Below are 21,697 nucleotides of genomic sequence, written 5' to 3'. Positions count from 1 at the left end.
ATTTTCAATTTTTATTAATTTTTTGGTATATTTATTAATTTAGTATTTTATTTAAATAACAACTATTTTTTAAATAATAAATATGTCTTCATTTTTAACATATAATGTTTTTACTTTACACATAATTGTAAAATAAAACAAATAAATCATTTAATGTGGATAAAATAAATTATATTTAATTTTTGTTTTTATTAATTTTTTGGGAAAATTAAATCTTAAATTATTTATTTCAGTTTTTATAATTATAATTTTTTGTTTTCCATTAATTTGTTGGGAAATTTTATTTATTTAATATTTTTATACAATAACTCTTTTTTTTTCAAAAAATAACTATGTTTTCATTTTTAACATATAATTATGTGTAAAATAAAATATATAAATCATCTAAGTTAAAATATATTATTTTTATAATTTTTTTGGAAAAATTAAATCTTAAATTATTTATTTCAGTTTTCATAATACTATTAAACTTGTATTAAAGATGAAAAACAATCCAAAAGTACTCAATATACAATTTTTTCAAAGTAGACACGGATACACCTCCATGTCAGTGTGTATCAGACCGTATCCACCGATACAGTGCGATATGACCCGATGCAAAGGCATATTGTACCGATAGGCATGACTCGTAGGATATGTATCTAGTCGTAGCATATCCTATATCCATGATCATGGATACGGATACAATACGCCCCATATCGGGAGTATCATATCAATACCTTAATCGTTAGTTGAGAGCATGTTTCTCCATATTTTAGAAATTCCAATAACTATTTTTATTGTTTTTTGCGTGAAATAAATCCTAGACAACTCCAATATTGATCTGCTACAACAGGTTAGAGAGAGGTTGCCTATCACCTTCCCTCTCCCAATCCTTAGGATCCAAAAATCTCTCAATTTGATGCCTTTCCTGGCAAAGAACAGAGTTACTATCAAAACAAGTATATCAATTTTTGAATCTAAAGATGAGGGCTCATTTCCTCTAAAAAAATGTGTGGCAACTCCATTTCTTTGAGCTGACAATGAGATTTTTAGAGCTCACACACCCTATGTGTATGCTTTTTTATAGGGTGAAATACTTGAAGTACCCTATGGTTTATCAAATGGACAAAAACTTACCTTAGTGTTTGAAAAATTACTTAAGGGCTCTTAAGTCTTTTGACAATGGACAAAATCCACTCCTACTGTTAGTGTGTCATTACAATCTATTCACATGTGATGTCACGTGACATATAATTTTTCTTAATTTCAAAATTACCTTTTTGTGGTCAATTTTTCCCTTCATTGTCATTTAAAATTTCAAAATAAACCAATTTTACCAAAAATAAACCGAACCAATTTACATTATGAAATTCAAGGCAGCCTTAAGTGTTTTCTACTTTGGTTCCAAGATCTAACCACTATTTCAAAATGGCAAAAACAAATTTTAGAGAATAGGCTTGTTCAATAAGGATAAAGCACTTCCAGGACAGAGCTCTCAATGGTGGAGCAGGTGATGGAATGTGGCCACTAGAAATAGGGGATTAGTGTTGAGTGATAAGGACAATGCCCCTAGTTGCTACTTACCTAGAAATGCTTAGTGTTGGTTTCAATCTAATGGTAAGGTTCTATGCAAGAAATGGAAACAAAAAAACAAAACTAGAAATAATGAATAATCTCTTATAAACAAGAACAACTCTATCTTAGGTTGTTCATTGCCTCATTCATCTTTGGCACTGGTAGAGAGTGCGTAGAAATGATAGAAGATTGTGTAGATGGCTATGGCTGATGGTGATTCTCAAACATGACATGAAATCAGTCATCTCGTATGTAGAGAGAGAGAGAGAGAGAGAGAGAGAGAGAGAGAATCATTGTTTGGAACAATGGAAAACAAATTTCAACAGGACTTTAAATCATTATTTGAAAGTACAAAGGAAAATTTATCTCTTATTTGGGCAATTAGATTTCAGCATATTCAACAATGAGTTTTTTGTGGTTGCGGAATCCAATCTGAAATAAAATACGAGGGACTAGCCAATCTGAAATGAGTTTGAACTTCTCGAGGCTTTTTCGTAAAACACTTTTTCATGTGTTGAATATAAGTTGTGTGCCCCTTATATAATAGGTTCAGGCTCTAATGTTCTCTTATGCATTTAATGCTAATAGGAATGTTTTAAAAGAATCATTTGGTTGACCACTAACCAAGGATCTTATCACCTAACCATCTAGACTATACTAAGCCAAATCGTCTACCATTGACCTAGTAAGAGCTGGAGTGGATATGGTTAGTATTCTAACAATAATACCTTTATGCAAAAATATTTCAATAAAAACCAAAAAATCAAATATTTTTTTACAATAAAATAGATAAGTAATGATACAAGAAAACTTAATTGTGTGTGTAAGAGTGCAGCATAAAGATGGTTTTTTTCTCCATCAACATGTGGCTTATCACATGGCTATTAGATTTCCCAACATGTTGAAGATTAGCAAATGAGGACCTATGGCCACTTTTCCAACATCTCCCACTTGGCCAGTTAGGCCCAAGATGAATACCTACCAATTAATCCCATTAATTTTACATGCCTTGCATAATCTGAAACCATGATGGGTTTTGTCAATGGGTTGGCAATTATATCTTTTGTGGGCATGTAGCCACCAGGATCTCATTTCATTGGTAGACATCATATAAATACTAGAATTGGAGGTCAATATATTTTCCTTTAGGACTAATCTCACCATTCTTTATTGTTTCGATAGCAGCTTGGTTGTCATTGAACAACATTAGAGGTCCATTTGGCATACCAAGAATCTAGAGCTATTCTAGAAACCTTCTAACCCAAACTCCTTTCGAGGATGCAGAGCTACATGCAATGAATTTAGCCTCCATAGTGAACTTAGCCACATAACTTTGCCTTTTGCTTATCCATGAGACAAAAGCCCCTCCTATGAGGAATATGAACCTGATTGTTGATTTCCTATCATCCCCAAGTCTCCTACAAAATAAGCATCACAATAGCTTAATAATTTTAAATCGTTTGCATGATAAGTCAATTTAAAATGTTTGGTTAGCTATAAATATTTGAATATCCTTTCAGCAACTTTCCAATGGGGTTTTTATATTGGATTACTTTGGAATCTATTGACAAGACCAACAACATAAAACAAATCAGATTTTGTACAAAGTGTTGCATACATTAAACTTCCTGTTGCTTCAACATAAGGTTTAGCTCCCAGTTTTTTGTATTTCTTCTTCATTCCTACGAGCCATTTCTTTACTTAACTTGGTCCCTTTGCAAATTGGAGTTTCAACTTTATTTCAATCCTTAATGTTAATTTTTCTCAAAATCTTTTCTAGGTAATGCACTTATGAAAGAGTTAATTTTTTTTTTTTGTTTTTCTACCTCTTTTTATGTTGATTCTGAGCACATAACTAGCACCACCCAAGTCTTTCATTTCAAACTTGGTTTTTAACCAATTTTTCTTTTCATTAACCATAGAAACATCATTACTAGTAATAAGAATATCATCCACATAAAATGAAAGAGTAACAAAGCTACTCCCACTATTTAAGATATAAGCACAATGGTCAAAAGGATTGGAAATAAATCCAAGTTTTGATATTGCATCGTGAAATGTGTGGTACCACATTCAAGAGGATTGCTTTAAACTATATAGTGATTTCTTCAATCTATAAATCTTATCTTCTTGTCCTTTGACTCATAACCTTTTGGTTGGGACATGTATATTTCTTCATTAACTTTTCATTAAGAAAAGCAATTTTTACATCTAGTTGACACAATTCTAAATCTAGGAATGCAACAAAGACATTATGATCCTTATTGAAGTAAACCTTGCAATCGGGGAATAGGTTTTTTCATAATTAATCCCTTCTAATTGAGTATATCCATTTGCAACAAGTCTTATTTTATATTTTTTATGGATCCATTAACATTTAACTTTCTTTTTAGTACCTATTTGCACCCTATAGGTTTTCTATTTTGGGGTAAACCAACCAATTCCCAAACTTGATTTTTATTTATTGAATCTAGTTATTATTTTATTGCTTTACACCATTTTTCTTTATCATGTGCTTTCATAGCATCTTCAAAATCAAGAGGATATCGTCAAGACATTCTTCATCAAAATTAGTGTAAGAATCCTTTAATGTTGATGAGAGATTTCTTTCTCTTTGTATTCTGGTTAATGTGCTATATTAGATAAATTTTGTCTTTCAAATGTGTCTTCACCATCATTCTTTTCTTTAATAATTTCAAATAGACTTGGCAAATCTTTGTTATCCTAAATTTGGTCATCTAAGAATACAATATATTTGCTTTCCATTAGCTCAATGGTTCAATTTGATTTGTGATTAATGAATTTGTACCCTTTGCTATTTCCACTATATCCCATGAAGGTGCATCTAATACTCTAGGGGTGTAGATCAACAGAAACACAACTCTGTCAACAGAAGCTCATAGCCTACCCTTGCTACCTAAAAACTCCTAGACTTTCTTCGCCCTTCAAGGAGACCACCGCACTTAGCCTTAGCACACCACCTACACTCAGAGAACAATTCAAATTCCCATCTCTAGAAAATCCATATTCCTATTTTCTCCACTAGAGAGATGCCGGTGGTCGAAGGGAGTGGCGTTTCCAAGTTCGCTTGAGACTATGCTCAGGCTAAGACACTCTTTGGATCCCAAAGCCGGTCACACCATTGTTGAACTCTAAAGCTGGTGATCTTGAGGCTGAAGTTGGTGGCACAAGTTTGGGGGAGTTGGTGGTGCCACCGCTGGGGGAGGAAAGAAGTTGTTTGACCTTGGGGTTTGGGCGTGTGAGGATACCCCTTTTGATCCCTCTCTTCAACCACTGCTACATCCCTTATGATTCTTGTCAATGAAGAAAATAGGGTTTTTTTTGAACGTGAGGGGAAGGGGCGGAGGAAGAAGAAGATCTGGAAGTTCTTCAAGTGGCAACGGTTCTAGAGAGTTCTTTCACTGCTTTTATTGGATTTCCAGCCACTCAAGCAATGGAACTCCTCCAGGAACCATAATTCGTGGGTGCTGCAGATCCAGAAGTTCTTCAGGAAGCAATAGTTCCGGGGAGTTATTTCACTACTTCTTGGACTTCCGACCACTTAAGCAATGGGACTCCTCCAGGAGCCGCAATCCACCAAGACTCAGCCGTTTCTAGCACCAACATTCTTGTACCATTTTATTTTGCTTTTGATGAGTTAAAACAAAAATATTTTTGTTTGTTTCGGTTAACACATCAAACAGGGTTCAATGCATCAACCATGGATAGTACCCAAATGGCTACTTTTAATCGATTTTTCCTTGGAGGATTCTTTGTGAAAGGGCAAGTGATAAGAGAACAAATGCAACCATGGAGAAGTCATGGAGATTGCAATCATGCATCACGCATGAAGACACAATTAAATGTCAAAAATCCCAATGAAAGAATGGATAGTAAGTTATTGTCTGGGAACTAGAGCAACTCTTATTTATTATTAGCAGGGTAGCAACTTGCTTTTGATGTTCAGTTTGCTTCAGTTATTGACTTAAGCAACTTTGGAGTTATTTTGTTGGAATTATTAATTACACAGAATTTCATATTGTGTGAATATTCATGAACGCTGCTCTTGTCCATCATGGACACTACAAGATCAGAAAACAAGGATGCTCCTCATCATTGTCTTCATCTTCGTTGGAAGAGAGGAGGATCGAGCACACCAGTTCCAACATGGAAAATGAGCTCTAGATCCCCTAATTTTGTGGTTGGAATCGTGGAATATCATTGAAATCCTATAAATCCCTAAAATCATTGACAAGGGCAAAAACTTATTTGGTTGGGCATCTTCCAAATCAGTTTGGGGATACTTTAAGACAATATGTTCAATTAGCATTTAATGGCAATGTTAATTGTAAAAAAGAGTAGGGATACTTTAAGACAATATGTTCAATTAGCATTTAATCCCTAAAATCATAGTAAATGGAGGGTATATTTGATATTTTGTTTCTTTCCATTAGCATTTAATGGTAATGTTAATTGTAAAAAAGAGTAGGGATACTTTAAAACAATATATTCAATTAAATTTTTTAAAGACAATATGTAAGCATTCAATTAAATTCTTTAAAAAAAAAGGGGTAAATTTCCGTTACTGTTGGACTAAATTTATCCTTACTGTTTGAAAAATGATTAATTCTACTCTTATTGTTTCTTACGTTAGCATCCGTAACGGTGCTAAAGGAGAGGCGGCTCTATCACATGATATCCGTTACATGTGATATCATGTTATTAATATATTTATCAAAAATTCCAAAAATACCCTTCACATCTCCCTTCCTAAAATTCTCTTTGACCTCTCCAACCGCAGGTGCTAAAGGAGAGGCGGCTCTAGCTCCATCAACAAGAAACATCCTTGCTTTTCTTCTTTGCCTTTCTGGTTATGCCTTGATTATCATTCCATATGGGTTACTTTGAGATGAGCCAGTCAAGCTCTCGGCTCCTTCTGGTTATGCCTTGATTATCAAGTTTAGAGTGGAATTTACGGGTGACTAAAACCTGCTCCTTCTACAGAAGCCGATTAACGTGAAGGCTACAGTTTGATCCCAAACCAGTTGCCTGATGCGGAACTCATAGGATGGGTGTGGTTTAGAAAAAGCACCTGAAGGGGTCTCCGATGGCTGAACGAGATGTGGTATCGGCAGATAACACTGATGGAGATGGTGCCGGCGATGGTGATGATGATACCGAAAAGCCAGTCCACAGATTTTCACGGGTGAAAGGTCTCGGATTTTGGACTCTTTTCCAGGAGCCGCAAACCTCTCTGAGTTCATTGAGCGATCAGGGACGCATTGAGTTTGGCCAAAATCCAAACTGGATCGAATAGAGTTGTTTGTCTTTTCCCCCTAGAATTTAATCCACGATGAAGCTTCATGGGTCCCCGTTTTCTAGGATGTGGGCGCCCCTTTTCCTTCCTTTTCTTTTACCGCTTATTATCCCCTCATAATTTAATCTACCACAAAGCTTCTAGAAACAACAAAACTCACCTCCCTCTCCTCTCTCTCTCTCTTCCCCTCTCCACCACCCTACCTTCTCGCTAGGGAAGGTAGTTGATTGTGCAAAAGCGAAGAGCCTCCTTGAATGACTTTAAAAGGTTTAAGCTCATGCTTGCAAAGATCAAGATAGGTGGTTTGATTAGGTAGGAGCTCGCAAAGTTGAAGAAGCAAGCTACAGCTAGTAAATAACGGCTGCCGGCGTGAATACAGCTTTCCGAAGTGAAAACCCATGGATCGTCGCCCCTGTTTTCGCCATTGTGGTCGTTTCGTTGAGTGGTCTAGGAAGTTGGTGTTCATCACTTCGGGTGCAGATATCTGAGACAGGATGGCCGTCGAAAGGGGACGAAGATAAGGCTGGAGCGACGCTAGAGAACGCCAGAAAGTTGCCGGTGCTGTATACTCAAATCGATGCCGTATACTTAGCACCGATGCCGGAGTACTGCCGGTGGCAGTTTGGTTCTGGTAATGTGCCTAAGAAGAACGGCGGTTGTAGCGGTTTCAAAGACAACAAGAGGGGCGCCAACCTCTGCTGTTCCAGAAGAGCGGCAGTTCCGACGGTTCTGAGAGATCTACAATTCTGGCCGTAAATGAAGGAGTCCTTATTGTTATCCGATCTACAGTTCCGGCGGTTTTGGTAGTTCCGGCGAAGAGGATGAGAGGGGGAGAGGAAATCGAGTAGTAGAGGGGAAGGGAGGGTAAAATAATCTTTTTTATATTTCCGTTGATGCACGTTAATGAAGAAGAAGAATTAGTTAATTGTCAGTAAGAATAGTATTAATCAATTTTAAAACAAAACAGTAAAAATACATTTATTCAATTAACTAAATTATAAGAATAGTTTAAAAATTTTATTCAAAAAATGATTTAATCAGCTAAATCATTAAGGGTAGAAGAAATTTTCCCTTTTTAAAACATTGAGATGCGTTTGCATCCTTAGAGACCGTACGTCCGTAGATCAAAACACGTGTATTGAAGTCGAACTCGAGAGTGGAGAGTTTGGAGACAATAATGCTAAATTGCTAATCAATTCGGCAGTGTAGGCCGTAGCCTGTAGAGCTTAGAGCAAACCCGAAACAGTTCAGCCTCGTTTAATTTTGTAGCAACCGCTTCAAAATGGAACTCTGTACTTCTTTCGCCACCTCAAATCTTTCTCATCCCAAACTCTTCAGGTCGAACTCCTTTCTCCTTCGCTCGACGACATCTCTCCCTCTCAAACGCAACACAATCTCTCACAAGAATCCAGGTACATTTCCCCATTTCTGCCATCTTTCTACTCTTTACTTTCCACTATAAATCAAAACCCTAGGCTTCATTTCTCAAAAAACAAATAAACCATCTCTCTAAATGCCGATATCAGCTCTGCATGTGGAGTTTCTTGTTTTGATTAATATGATCTATTCGTCTGTATTTGCTTGACGTCTTCTATCATTGCTCTTCCTATTCAGGACTATCTGTTATCTGCTATTGGATATTTGTTGCTATCGTTTACAGAAAAAGCAGTTTCAAGACCCTAGAATGATTTAAACAATGATTTGCAACATCAGACTTCTGTAGTTGAAGTCTTGGATAAATGCCTAATGAAGAATATATTAACGGATTGAGCATCAGACTTCTGCATTGATTTTGAATAACTTTTTATTCTATGATTCGTTTTTTTTTTAAGCCTTGGGTTTTTCACGTGAGGGTCAATTCGTTATTTTGTCAAAGTTCATTTGAGGCTAGCATCTATATCCTTTGTTTGAAACGTATAAAGAATGGTGCAGTTGATACTATCTCTTCATAGCATTTTGTCCCTCGAATATGCTCCTTCTCTGAGGCATTAATTAGTTTGTTTCCTTGAATATTTGAACTTCACACTATATAAATCATTATTTCATTTATGCTATTATCTTTTTTTGATCTACCACAAGGTGCCAGTACTATCATGATCTTTTTATTGCAACAATGGTTGTAGACTTTTATACTGTACTATGATGTCAAAATATCTAAGTCTGACCTATTTGCTGAAATTCCTATACTGGACTCTAGTTACATAGTTAATATATATGTATGTGGAAGACAATAATATGATTTATTAATTATGATGTTAAGTTTTAGATAGAGATATGGCCTTTTTTCTAGTACACAAGGTAACGAGAACATAATAGTTGCAAGACATTTATGGTATTGCTTAAGAAATCTCTATTAAAGCTCAAATCTGTGGTCCAGTTTATATGGCATTGATTTTCTGATCTATGTGCAGAACTCAAAAGAAATACATGGTAAGAGAAGATCATATTTCATATAGAAGTTTCTATCTTCAAGTAATGGATTTAAACAACATTTCCAAATATCTTCTATACAAACTACTGAAAGAAATTAAGGATGCCTATGCTACCCATAAAAAAAGGAGATTGTTGAGAATGTTCCTAAGTTAATTGAATTCCAATTTTTGTAGAAGTGGTGATTTTAAGAAGTATAGAGATGCGAGCAAGGAATCTTGTAAGCTGACAATTTAGAATGAATAATTATTGAAGTTAATCTTGAATCTTCACAGTCTGTATGCTTCTTAAAATGACCACTGGCCTAGTAATTATGGTATGGTTTGTGCTTCATCCTCCTCTTTCTTTTTGGAGGTTTGATTTGAGCAAATCCCATTCTGATAAACCAAGAAAACCCTAGTGAAAAGACAACAAAACACTGTTTATGATAGTAACAAACGATACCTAGGGTGTTATTTCTTTTGCAACATGTGCATTTGATTAATTATTAAGGGTTTGCCCCCATACAATATAATGCTCCTAATTTACTCCTCATCCATCTGTTCTTTTCAATTTTTTTCCTCAATGGTTTGTCATGGTGGAGGCTGTTATGTGAAAAGGAACAAGATAATGTTAACTAATCAACTGATTTTATTTCCCTGGAGGCTGTTATGTGAAATCAATCTGGTGTTTAAGGATAATTGTATAATGCCGTACCTACTAAAGAATATTGTTGAATGGAAAACTTAAGGATATTGTGTGTTATCTATTTCCATTAATCTCCAATTGTGGTCGACTTTTCTCTTCATTGCTGCATAACTTTTGGATTTTTGCAGTTTCTTTAGGTTTTAGGATAGCTGCATACTGTTTCCCCATGCGGTTGGTTTCAGTTACATCTCTAGAGAACACATATTCTCCTAGTGACCCAGTGCACACCCTAACAAACACCCCCCCCCCCCAAAAAAAAAAAAAGTAATAAAAAAATTGGTCTATGTCCATTTGTTGAAGTTTCAATATTATTTCTGTACAAATTTATAGGCTACTGCTCAGAATTGGAGTTGATGCTCTGTTGGTGGGATGACCAATTGGCAATGGGTAGTGGTACTGTTGCCATCACCTGTTCTGGTAAACGGACATTACAATATAAAAAAAAACAACATTCTAAAATCCATTACAACTTTGAAATATTTATTTTGGTAAAAATAAAAAATCATTAAAATAAAAGGTGAAGACAAGATCAGGTAACTTTAACACAAATCTCTAAAAATAATACTTTTTGATGGATAACTATAAGTGTTTCAGAAATAGTTTCTAAAAATAATATCATATTAAATATTAAAGCTAAGAATACTGTTTAGAAACTCAAATTATAAAAAAATAAGACCTATATAGAAAGATAAACCCACATGTTGTCCATATTCTGGCCATAGCTATGTCAGATTGTGTCCAAGTCACATGAACCACTAATTTTCTAAATAGTGGAATGATTTTTTTGCTGTTACTTGAACAAGGTCCGGTTTTATGAGCAAAAGAGGAAGAAGCACAGAGGAAAAAGAGAAGGAGAGAATATTGATAAAAAAAGTGGAGAGACTAGAAAGCGGTTAGTCAGTCATATAAGTAGAGAAAGGGGTGGACTGCCGATTGGAGAGAAAAATCTACTACCCCAATTGATTGACCTCTATTTATATTGAACTTTTAAAATGGTAAAAGATTATAAAATACTCCCTGCTTAAGTAACAAAACGGGATAAACAACCATACATCTTTCTAACCAACTTATTCCTGAATATAACAGTACCAAGTGTGAGGTAGAAGCAGATATAACAATCTAAACTTCCAACAAAACCAAAATTGAGGCATTCATTCATGAACTATGGGATAATGAGGAAGTGAATGATCTAGCAAAGTCAGTCATTTCTTGTTTCTGTATTTTTTTGTGTGTGTTTGTGCTTGCATTGGGGATGGTGTATTATGCATACTAGGGCAGCTTTAGTCTTCTAATAGTTATGGGAATTTTTGTCGTTCTAGTGTATCTACCATTGTTTATTGGTTTATCACTTATTCACCTATTTTGTGAACTATCTTCTGCCTGCAAGATCTTCTTAGTTATATTTAAATAGAATGTTTCTATACAATTTACATTGCTCTCAAACTCAAGATGCCTGCATGTAACAAAACAACCGCAGCATGTCATTCTAAAAGACAGGTAGATAATGTGTTTGTAAGTAATATTTTGCTAATTGTGACTTTTTATTGTTTCTTTTAGGTTTGCATTATTTTTCTACCCCTTTTCTGAGAGCAACCACTTCTGAAGAGACTTCAACAAGTGTGAATGAACAACTCAAAGAAGCATCTGATGGAGTAACACTTGTTGAAGAAACTCCAATAATCCTGAAAAATGAACAAAATGCACTCTACGAAGCACCTATGGGTGAACCACTGCAACCTTTTGAATTCCTGGAGAAGCTCAATATAAAGGTTAGTATAAATCTTTATAATGTTATTCTGCCTTTGGAAGTAACAGCAATATCCATTGTACCCATGTGTACAAATATCTAGACCCCCATATGAGATTGTTAGCCAAATTTGGTAGCTGTTTTTGTAGCTATGGGAGTGTGGGACCAATCATTTTATTCCATGCCAGCCATAAATGCAAGTGAGAGATTGAATTGTTGCAGGTCACATGCACTTTATGGTTGGCATGGAACAAAATGATTGGTCCAACAGCCAGTAAAACAGCTATCAAATTTACCTTTTCCCGTATTCTGTTTCACATCCATGATATATCTTTTGCACTGGTAGTGTGGTTAAATGATGACTATATGGTTGCCATCTATGTATGTGCACAGAGAAATGTGTTATTTTTCGTTTATCTTTTTTTGCAGTTCTTAATGCTGTGGTGGCCCTCTGTGTCCTTAACAAAAAGTGTTTGAGTATATTAAGAGTTAGGGGGAGCAGCATTAGGCTAGCTTGGCTATACTATCTGTTGGGATGTACATATCACCCCAATCTGATTCCAGCCATTTGTTTGGTCGGAATGGGTTCTGATTCCCATTCTTGGTGGAATGGGATTCCTCTGTATGGGGGAATGGGGGAATCACCAAACAAAAGGTGATTCTTTTGATACTACCATTGCTTGGATTTCTTACATGAATGTTAGCCTACTTCTTGGCATATTGGCCTTGTTTCGAGCTAGAGAAATCTCTTCTCTATTATATTTATATTGTTGTAACTCAATAAAATCATGTTAGTTGCTAAAAAATTGCTTTAAAAAATCTTGTTCTGCACTGGAGGTATGTGGTAAGTGGTGTTGGGTGTTTAATTTTAAAAATTGAAGTCTGTGGAGGCAGGTTATAATGGCAAAATATGGATTGAGAAATTTTGGGTGTGTCCCAAGAGAAGCAAGTGGTTCCTATTGGCTGCTCTATTTGAAGGGACATTGAGAAGAACCACCGTGAATTTAGTAAAGGGATAAAGTACAGGGTAGGGTAGGGGATGGTGGCAGAGTGAGGTTTTGAAGGGACGTATGGTGCAGCAACCATCCATTAATAGTTATATGTTGTCTCTTCTGTTTTCTGTTTTCTTCTTTCTTATTATTCTGTGTTGAATCTCCTTAATTGGAGAGCTGAGATGTACACCGTTGCCTACTGTCCATCTTTTTGAGCAGTATGGTGGCTTCTTTCAATGAAATTTTTTCTGTTATTCATGTCATGAGAGTTTTGTCAAGTTTTACTGCAGGGTGCCAACCTTATGCAACTCCCTCCTTTATCTGGGATTGGGACTGACAATGTAAGACAAGCACACACTAGTGAAGTTATTTTCTGTTATTCATCAAAAGAATTGAAAAAAAGGAGTTTCCAGAGCTGTATTTGGTAGCTGGCAACAGGGATGCCACAGTGGTCGAATATTTTAAAAGGCATAGTGATCAAGTGGTCTAGTGTCCCCGCTTGAGGATGAACCTGAAGCTGAACGATTGGGAGATTGAAAATTTGACAGAATTGCTGGACTCATTGAGAAGAGTGTGATGTATCAATTTTTTGTGCTAAGTACCTCGTCATTCGGTCTACTTCCAAGTGGCCAATGTCTTAGAGGTCGAAGTGGAGAATTTTGCTAGGTGAGGACTTGGATGCCGAGCTGACCAGGCCGAGCTGGGAGTGGACTAGGTGCCGAGCTGACCAGACCGAGCTGGGGGCAGGTTAGGTGCTGAGCTGACTGGAGGGCCGAGCTGCATATTAGGTGCCGAGCTGACCAGAGGGCCGAGCTGGATTGATTGTTGAGCTTTGTAGTTCTTTAGAGACCTACAAGGAATCAATGTCAGAGACCCGGGGTGGCAAACCCGACGAGGTCGCTCCGATGCTTAAGTTAGTACTCCCATAGTAGATTGCAAGCTAAAAATCATAAAGTATGAGAACTAGAATATGCTTACTTGCCCCCCCCTCCTATGTCACTGGGGTTGGTGCCTTTATATAGGCATTGTTTAGTGTGGGCTTCACGCACCTCATCCTAGATTTCCGAGAGGTTGTCTAAGTGGTCCGAGATTCCCAGAGGCAATTGCCATACACGTTGACCACCCTCCGAGATGTTCGGTACATGGGCCAACTTCCAAGGACCGTGGGAGTGTTGGGATAGGCATGCCAAATTTGTCGGCAAGCACGTCTTGCAGGTCGCCACCTGGACCTCAATTAGGTTGGCACGCCCTCGAGGAAGGTCGCTCCTTGCGTCGAGGTCACTTCGACTAGTGATGAGGTGTTGCAGGTCGGCCCTGGACGAGGTGCTTCTTGCCGACTTGAATTGTGGTCGAGGTTGCCATGTCGGCGCCTGTGCCAGGTTGCTAGTTCGCCATCATCTTGGCTAAGGTAAGTTGTTTCCTAAGTGGTTTCGGGTGTCACCCAGTTGTTTCGAGATGCCATGTGTCACAATGTCACTAGAGGGCCAAATCCGCCCTCATCAATTGCCCGCCACTCCTGAGCTAAAAGTAACTTGGTGAAGGGAGTAGATTGCTCCTTTTGGCCTGGAATGACTAATTCGATGAGCTCGTAAGCGTCGATCCAATTTGCTTCTCAGGTTGGAAGAGTTCAAGTGCTTGCAACCTTGTGTAGGACCTCTCCATCTTTATTTTCGAGGCACGAGAGCGAATTCATCTGCTCGATGAGAGGTGGAGCAGGTATCTCGAGGACATCTACCTTATTAGGGATGTGACCATCAAGAGGTTCTGCGGTCCAGCTAAGTACCTCAAGAGTGAAGCTCATCATGCCGTCCTTAAGAGGAGGTTCTGTGTGACTACTTTATCAGGTCGCTCCACCTAGGTAGACTTCGGCGCTACGTTTCTTCGAGCTGGCCCTAGCCAGTGAGTTTGATGCGGAGCCTTTAACCGAGGTGGAGGTCGACTGTGAAGAAATCAAGTTTGCATCCATCATGGTGCTGAGAGCGAACTAGTCTTTCCTTTGTTTTCTTGTGCTGAATACGAACTGCTTTATATTTTGCCCATGCAAAAGAAGCGACTGGGTCTCACGTGGTGCCGAGGTCTTTTATCAACTCGGCACCTTAGCCCTTAGGCTTTGGGAGCGACTCGCAGTCCACTCTCCTTACCCTTGATTTTGCCCATGCCGAAGAGGCAACTGGGTCTTATGTGGTATCGAGGTCTTTTACCAGCTCGGCACCTTAGCCCTTAGGCTCTACTCTCCTTGATTTTGCCCATGTCGAAGAGGCGACTGGGTCTTATGTGGTGTCGAGGTCTTTTTATCAGCTCGACACCTTAGCCCTTCGGCTCTGGGGGAGACTCGTAGTCCACTCTCCTTACCCTTGGTTTTGCCCATGCCGAAGTGGCGACTGGGTCTTATATGGTGCCGAGGTCTTTTACCAGCTCGACACCTTAGAGCTACGGCTGCGTTGCATCAGCCTCGTTAGTGACGCCGGTCACTCACTCCTACAAGAAGCTACTGGGAGCTCGACATATGGGGGCAGCACTACTGACTTTAGGTCACCAGCTTGCACGGGAGCCTTGGAAGGCTCGATCGGCAGGGCGTCCATGCCGTCCATTGGCTGCCAACTCCCGCGGAAGCCACGAAGAGCTCATTTTTGTAGAGGGTACCTTGTGAAGAGGACTGATGAGGCTTTAAAAGGTGAGAAGATGAGAACTTAGTTTCTAAAAGGTGAGAACTTAACTCTGTTGGCCATCAACTTCCTGCTTAGTCTTTGAGTTCATAAAAAATGGAAACTAGAAAGTGAGAGCTTTAGTTTCTAAAAGGTGAGAGAACTTAGCTTTTTGTAGCATTTCCCACAGACGGTGCCAGTTGATGTATCAATTTTTTGCGCTACGTACCTCGTCATTCGGTCTGCTTCCAAGTGACCAATGTCTTAGAGGCCGAAGTGGAGAATTTTGTTGGGTGAGGACTTGGATGCCGAGCTGACCAGGCCGAGCTGGGAGTGGACTAGGTGTTGAGCTGAATAGACCGAGCTGGGGGCAGGTTAGGTGCTGAGCTGACTGGAGGGTCGAGCTGCATATTAGGTGCCGAGCTGACTAGAGGGCCGAGCTGGATTGGTTGTTGAGCTTCATAATTCTTTAGGGACCTGCAAGGAATCAATGTCAGAGGACCCGGGGTGGCTAACCCGACAAGGTCGCTCTGATGCTTAAGTCAGTACTCCCATAGTAGACTGCGAGCTAAAAATCATAAAGTATGAGAGCTAGAATATGCTTACTTGCCCCTCCCCCCTATGTCACTAGGGTTGGTGCCTTTATATAGGCATTGTTTAGCGTGGGCTTCACGCACCGCATCCGAGATTTCCAAGAGGTCGTCTAAGTGGTCCAAGATTCCCGGAGGCAACCGCCATGCATGTTTACCACCCTCCGGGACGTTCGGTACGTGGGCCAACTTCCAAGGACCATGGGAGTGTTGGGATAGGCATGCCGAATTTGTCGGCGAGCACGTCTCGCAGGTCGCCACCTGGACCTCAATAAGGCGGAGACGCCCTCGAGGGAGGTCGCTCCTTGCGTCGAGGTCACTTCTGCTAGTGATGAGGTGCTGCAGGTCGGCCCTGGACGGGGTGCTTCTTATCGACCTAAATTGTGGTCGAGGTCACCAATTCGGCGCCTGTGCCAGGTCGCTAGGTTGGCGCTTGTGCCAGTTCGACGCCTGTGCCAGGTTGCCAGTTCGTCGTCATCTTGGCTAAGGTAAGTTGTTGCCTAAGCGGTTCCGGGTGTCACCCAGTTGTTCCGAGATGCCACGTGTCACAATGTCACTGGAGGGCCAAATCCGCCTTCATCAAAGTGCAACTTGGTCTATTAAGTCATGACAATAGAACATGGTGATGGGGCAAGTTAAGGATTATTTTCCACTAACACTTTTTTAGAAGGTTGCGTCATTGAATTCCCCAGCAGCAAGTTTGGATATCTCACGATACCCTCTAAGGTATCGTTCCTGGTGTGGACTGCAGTGCTAAGAAAGCCTCACTAGGGACAGTCTGATTAGAAGAGGAATTCTTATTGATTCTGATTTGTGTTATGTGTGGGCTGGAAAAATAAACTGAGTTCACCTTTTTATGTATTGTGAGGTGGCTGGATCAGTGTGGGTAGGATTCTTCAGCAGTTTAGCCTTGTTAAGATTGTGGGGCACTTTCTGGAATTGCATACCAGCTGCTGTGGTTTGGAAAATATGGAAGAAGAGAAACACCTGTATATTCTCGAACTTGATTGGGAGTGAGGAGGAGTTGCCATCTAAAATAATGGGGACTTCAACATCCTGGAGCTTGGCTCACTAAGAAAATTTTGGATCGGCACATAGTTTGGTTTTGGTTTTTGAAAATTGGTATACAGATACATATAGATAGAATACCAAATACTTGTACATCTCATTGTACACAAACTTTTTGTACATGGGCTTTTGATTTATATTAATTAAATATACTTTAACATTTTCCAGAAAAAAATATTGTTTAGCTGCACAAGATCCACTATATGTATCCTGTTTCCTCTTACTTGGGCTCCCTTGTTTTACTATAATTTGACATTTCATAATATTGGATTAACTATGTAGATTGGATTGTATCGTCATACAGAGGTTTTATTTTCATTTCCAATTCGAATGCATGAACATTAATTTTTAACTGTAAGTTTTTTATTCATTTGTAAGCCATAACCTTTTATGTGGTACATGATGGTTATAAATTAAAAATGAAGTGAATTACAAGTGCAATCTGAAAAGATTTTACAGTTACCAGTTTACCACTAGCACCATAGCTGAGGAATGTCTTTCCATTTCTTGTTTGCATATTTTCCTGCTTTAGAAATTCAATGTACTGGCAGTTACTTAAAACTTAATAATTATTTGCAGCTGGACTTGGAAGATGCATATCCAATCCTCTTGTATGGAGGTGGTGCGTTGGTAGCTGTGTGGTTGGCATCAGTTCTTGTTGGTGCCTTTGATTCGATTCCTCTGGTTGGTATTTCTACTTTTTCAGCTGGAAAGCCTGGAATGACCATATTCCATCTAAGTGCCTCGTCCTTGGCTGAGATTACTAAGTTACTATTATTTTGTGAAACAGTTCTCGAAGATGATGGAAGTTGTTGGTATTGCTTACACAATCTGGTTTACTACCCGCTATTTGATCTTTAAGGTAGTCTATTGCATTTCTAAAGATTTATCTCTCAACAGATAATACTGTTATACAGAGCTGCACTTACTGACTTATGCTTCCCACATCTTGTAGAAAAATAGAAACGAGTTGTCAGAAAAAATTGAAGAGCTTAAGGAGCAGGTTCTTGGATCAATTGATGATTAATACATGCCGAGTCATTTTTATTTATAGCTTTTCTTTCTTTCTTTCTTTCTTTAGTTCTTTAGTTCTATCATAGTTTTTGCTTTCTGTGTTAGACGGAACCATGTATGTATAGTTTTAGTTAATCATATGAATCTAGTTAACATTGTTGAATCTTTACCCAGCTAAGCGCTTAAACCTTCTAGTCACCAGTTACTTGGGGTATCAATGGATCGATTTTAGGTTGGATCTGTCTAAATCAAAATCAATTTGGATGCATTGGACGGATCAATAAGACGTATTGAATTGGGACAGTCCAGACTTAATTGTCTAAAGTATTTATTGAATTGGACTGGACCTGGTGCATTTATAAGATAAAGAATATAGATGTTGATAGACTAGGTTTGGGTGGAATCAATCTTTGGACGGTCTAAGCATTGAATTGGATTGGTCTAAAATGATCCAGAGTATTCATCAGGTTGGATTGGATCTGGCCCATTTGTAATGGAATCATACGGATCTGGTTCGGATTGGAATATATTAGGTCCAATTAACCCCCTACCAGTTACTGCGACATTTGGTGCATGGGTGATGGTGTGACGTGACTTGTGACTTTTTTGCCTGACACGGAAATGATTGGTAAAACGTAAACCTGCCTTGGCCCGACCTTTTGGATCGGGTTGGGTTAATCTTAGACCATGAACCTTCTTCATTAGCTTAGATACTTCGCATAATTTTTTTTAATGAAACATGGAAATGATGGAATTACGTTTACATAAACCTTTGTGAATGCAGGACAAGTGACATTAGAAATACTCGTCAAGCTTCGATAACAAACACTGACATTATAGTATGTAGGAATTAGAACCTCTATTTGATGACATACATGTAAATATGTAATCAATCAATTGTGTTAGTGGGTTGGGCTAATCCCATATTGCCTGATCGTATGAAAAAAGGTATAACAAATAGTTATACACCAGTTGACATTATATATGTTCATTACTTGTATGTTTGGGATTAGGGATGCCAACTAGCTGATCTTCATGTCAGAGTATTCCAACATTAATGAAATCCCAACTAGCTGATCTGATCTTCATTACTTGGGAATGAAATTTCATTCCTGCTGACTTTTATTTCTATTCCCATTTCTGATTGAATCAAATAGACTATGCAAATGGACCATTCTAATTCCTATTCTAAAGAATTTTAATTCAAATTCTGATTATAAACCAATTGGACCCTTAGAGGTTTGTCATATTTGCAATTTTCCACATCAATGATGATTGAACAGAATACCCTGAACACTAGATTGGAATTGAATTCCCTTCTAACGGTTATCTTTCCGAAAGGTTAATTATTGGTGCTTCCAAATGCTTTTTCCAAATCAGTATCGGTGCTATCAACCTGTTCCGTTGATACATAAGTGATCATTTGCAATGCATCCCATGGATCAAAGCCATCCAAGTTATTTTTGATTGTTGTAGCATTTTTCTCTTTAGATATCTCAATTCATCCCATATTCCATATGGTGATAATGTTTGCAGACAAAGAAATATGAACTGAGTCAAGTCAACAACCCACTACCTGTCGGCTGCTTGATTTTTTCTTTTTGTATTCAATTTGTAATGCTGTTAATTAATTCATTTGACCCGAACCGCTTACCCACCAACTAAGAAAAAAACAATTTGATTTTGAATCATTTTCTAAAATTATATATTTTATAGCATTGCAATCACTTTAATAATTCTGTTTTTTTTCCTTCAGCAATTCTATTTATACTAAATCAGGTCAGGTTAGGTTTGGAATTTTGGATAACTGGTCTCAAGACTCTCAAATCTCAACTGTGGAGACATAATATCTGGCCGAAATCAAAATCCTTTTCTAGCTGAAAACACAAGAAGGTTGATGATCCCACTGTGTAATGGGGAGATGCTCCCAACACATGGTGGGATGGTAGAGGTGTAAATTGTGCTGAGCCGGGCTGTGCTTTCCTCCTTGGGATGCTTTGGGGGGTCAGCCCAGCATGGCCCATGTCCTGAGCCTGTGTGGGACTATGCCATGCCAGAGACTTAGATCAGGCCGGGTCATGGATCGGGTTAAGTCATGTTTTTTTTTTTAAGAATTGAAAAAATAATGAAAATTTTATTACAAACTAACAAAATATCAAAATAGACAAAAAATTTTAAAAACTCTTAAAATTTTATTTTATATAAATTTTGATGTATTCCACCTACCAATTTACACCTCTAGGTGGGATGAGGTTATGTAAGAGGCTCCGGATCTCTCCCTGTGCATAATACTATATACGAAGATGGGATATTCTCAATGTGTAGTTGCCATTTTTGTGGGACGAATAAGTGATACGGCATTCACCTGAGAAATTATCCCCGTAGCCAAACACTCCCCTTCCATTTTCTGTTTTTTTGATGGAAACCAGAAAAAATAGGATTTAAAGATAGGCGTCGCCCGGACTAGAACCGTGAGATCTTCAGTGTGTTAGAGTGACATGATAACCAACTACACCACGACACCGTTGATTAACCCTCCTTTTCACCTATGCAAAAGACCAATGTAAGTCATTTTCGTCTCATATGGAGTACAAGCTTACATTAACTGCGAATCTGCGACTGCGGACACATTAACGTGGAAATCGACACGGAAGGCGGGTGGGCGTCTGAATATTCCATAAGGGCATATTAGTAATTGTTGATCTAACAGCGGCGGACATCTCAAAGGATGCGTGCGAGCCTTCCTTACCGTCGTCCGCACAAGTACGGCTCACGCTATCCAGGAGGAGATTCAAATAAAGTTCATTCATACACATAATACACCAATCACTCAAGCTTTCAAGCCTCAATCCAGAAAGGAAAAAACCAAAAATTAATTAATGGAGTGAGGGGCTTCTCTCTTTCATACTCTCCCTCTCTCTCTCTCTCGTTTTCTTCGTCAACTAGCTGTTGCAATGGCGTCCGCCTCGGGCGTCTGTACTTCTTCTTCGTCGACCTTTAAGCCCGAACAGGTCATTGTAAGAGCAACGAGAACAGCAACGACGGCATCATCTTCTCTTGCTCCATCTCCCAGGTTTCCTAGAAATGATTCTGTTTCATGTCCGAACCGTTGCAAACTCGTGGCTCGGTCTTCCTGTCGTTCTTTTCATTTCAGGCCAACTCAATCCATTGCTCGAGAGGTTCCGGCGAATTTGTTGAGGCCGGACGTCGTTCAAAAGGAATTGGAGAAGGATCCGGTAGCTCTATGGCGTCGTTACATTGATTGGCTTTACCAGCACAAGGAGCTAGGGCTGTATCTTGATGTCAGTCTGATTGGATTTACGGACGAATTCGTGGAACAGATGGAACCGAAGCTCCAAGCTGCTTTCAGGGCCATGGAGGAGCTTGAGATGGGAGCAATTGCTAATCCTGACGAGGGGCGCATGGTTGGTCATTACTGGCTTCGGAACTCTCGGCTTGCTCCTACCTTGTTTCTCCGCTCGCAGATTGACAACACTCTCGAGGCTATCTGCAAGTTCGCAAATGATGTCATCGGTGGTAAGGTCAGGTCCTTCTTTTGTTTTCCTTTGAGCTATTTCGTTTGACATTCTTTTGTCGATTGACTTAGGGCGTTTTCTAGACCACTAAAAGTTGGCTTTAGCTTCCGATGC

General features: G+C 38.8%; 2 protein-coding genes across 2 annotated transcripts in view; both read left to right on the top strand.

The window, feature by feature from the left end:
- Window positions 1–6,358: 6,358 nt before the first annotated feature.
- LOC148876643 (protein CURVATURE THYLAKOID 1D, chloroplastic-like) lies at window positions 6,359–18,216 on the top strand. The gene is made up of 5 exons (XM_088946135.1): window positions 6,359–8,286; window positions 11,549–11,760; window positions 17,613–17,717; window positions 17,824–17,895; window positions 17,989–18,216. Exons 1-5 carry the CDS (start codon window positions 8,157–8,159, stop codon window positions 18,058–18,060), a joined length of 591 nt encoding a protein of 196 aa, XP_088802261.1. The 5' UTR covers window positions 6,359–8,156; the 3' UTR covers window positions 18,061–18,216.
- A 2,458-nt stretch (window positions 18,217–20,674) lies between these two features.
- LOC148876641 (glucose-6-phosphate isomerase 1, chloroplastic-like) overlaps window positions 20,675–21,697 on the top strand; it is a 34,160-nt gene continuing 33,137 nt past the window's right edge. Inside the window, exon 1 of the mRNA XM_088944738.1 lies at window positions 20,675–21,589. Within this exon, the coding sequence (XP_088800864.1) occupies window positions 21,002–21,589 (588 nt within the window). The 5' untranslated portion in view covers window positions 20,675–21,001. The remainder of the gene's footprint in view (window positions 21,590–21,697) is intronic.

The sequence above is a fragment of the Nelumbo lutea genome, chromosome 1 (genome assembly GCF_056320005.1).
Source record: "Nelumbo lutea isolate HS-2025 chromosome 1, American lotus-T2T, whole genome shotgun sequence".
Taxonomy (NCBI): Eukaryota; Viridiplantae; Streptophyta; class Magnoliopsida; order Proteales; family Nelumbonaceae; genus Nelumbo; species Nelumbo lutea.
Note: the sequence above shows the minus strand (reverse complement) of the source record. Positions and strands in the feature narration are given on the sequence as shown.

Excerpts from the sequence above, each read along its gene's own strand:
- LOC148876643 (XM_088946135.1), top strand. The coding sequence starts at position 8,157 with ATGGAACTCTGTACTTCTTTCGCCACCTCAAATCTTTCTCATCCCAAA. Across the intron at positions 8,287-11,548 it reads AATCTCTCACAAGAATCCAG|GTTTGCATTATTTTTCTACC; the intron begins GTACATTTCCCC and ends TGTTTCTTTTAG. Across the intron at positions 17,718-17,823 it reads CCTTTGATTCGATTCCTCTG|TTCTCGAAGATGATGGAAGT; the intron begins GTTGGTATTTCT and ends TTTGTGAAACAG.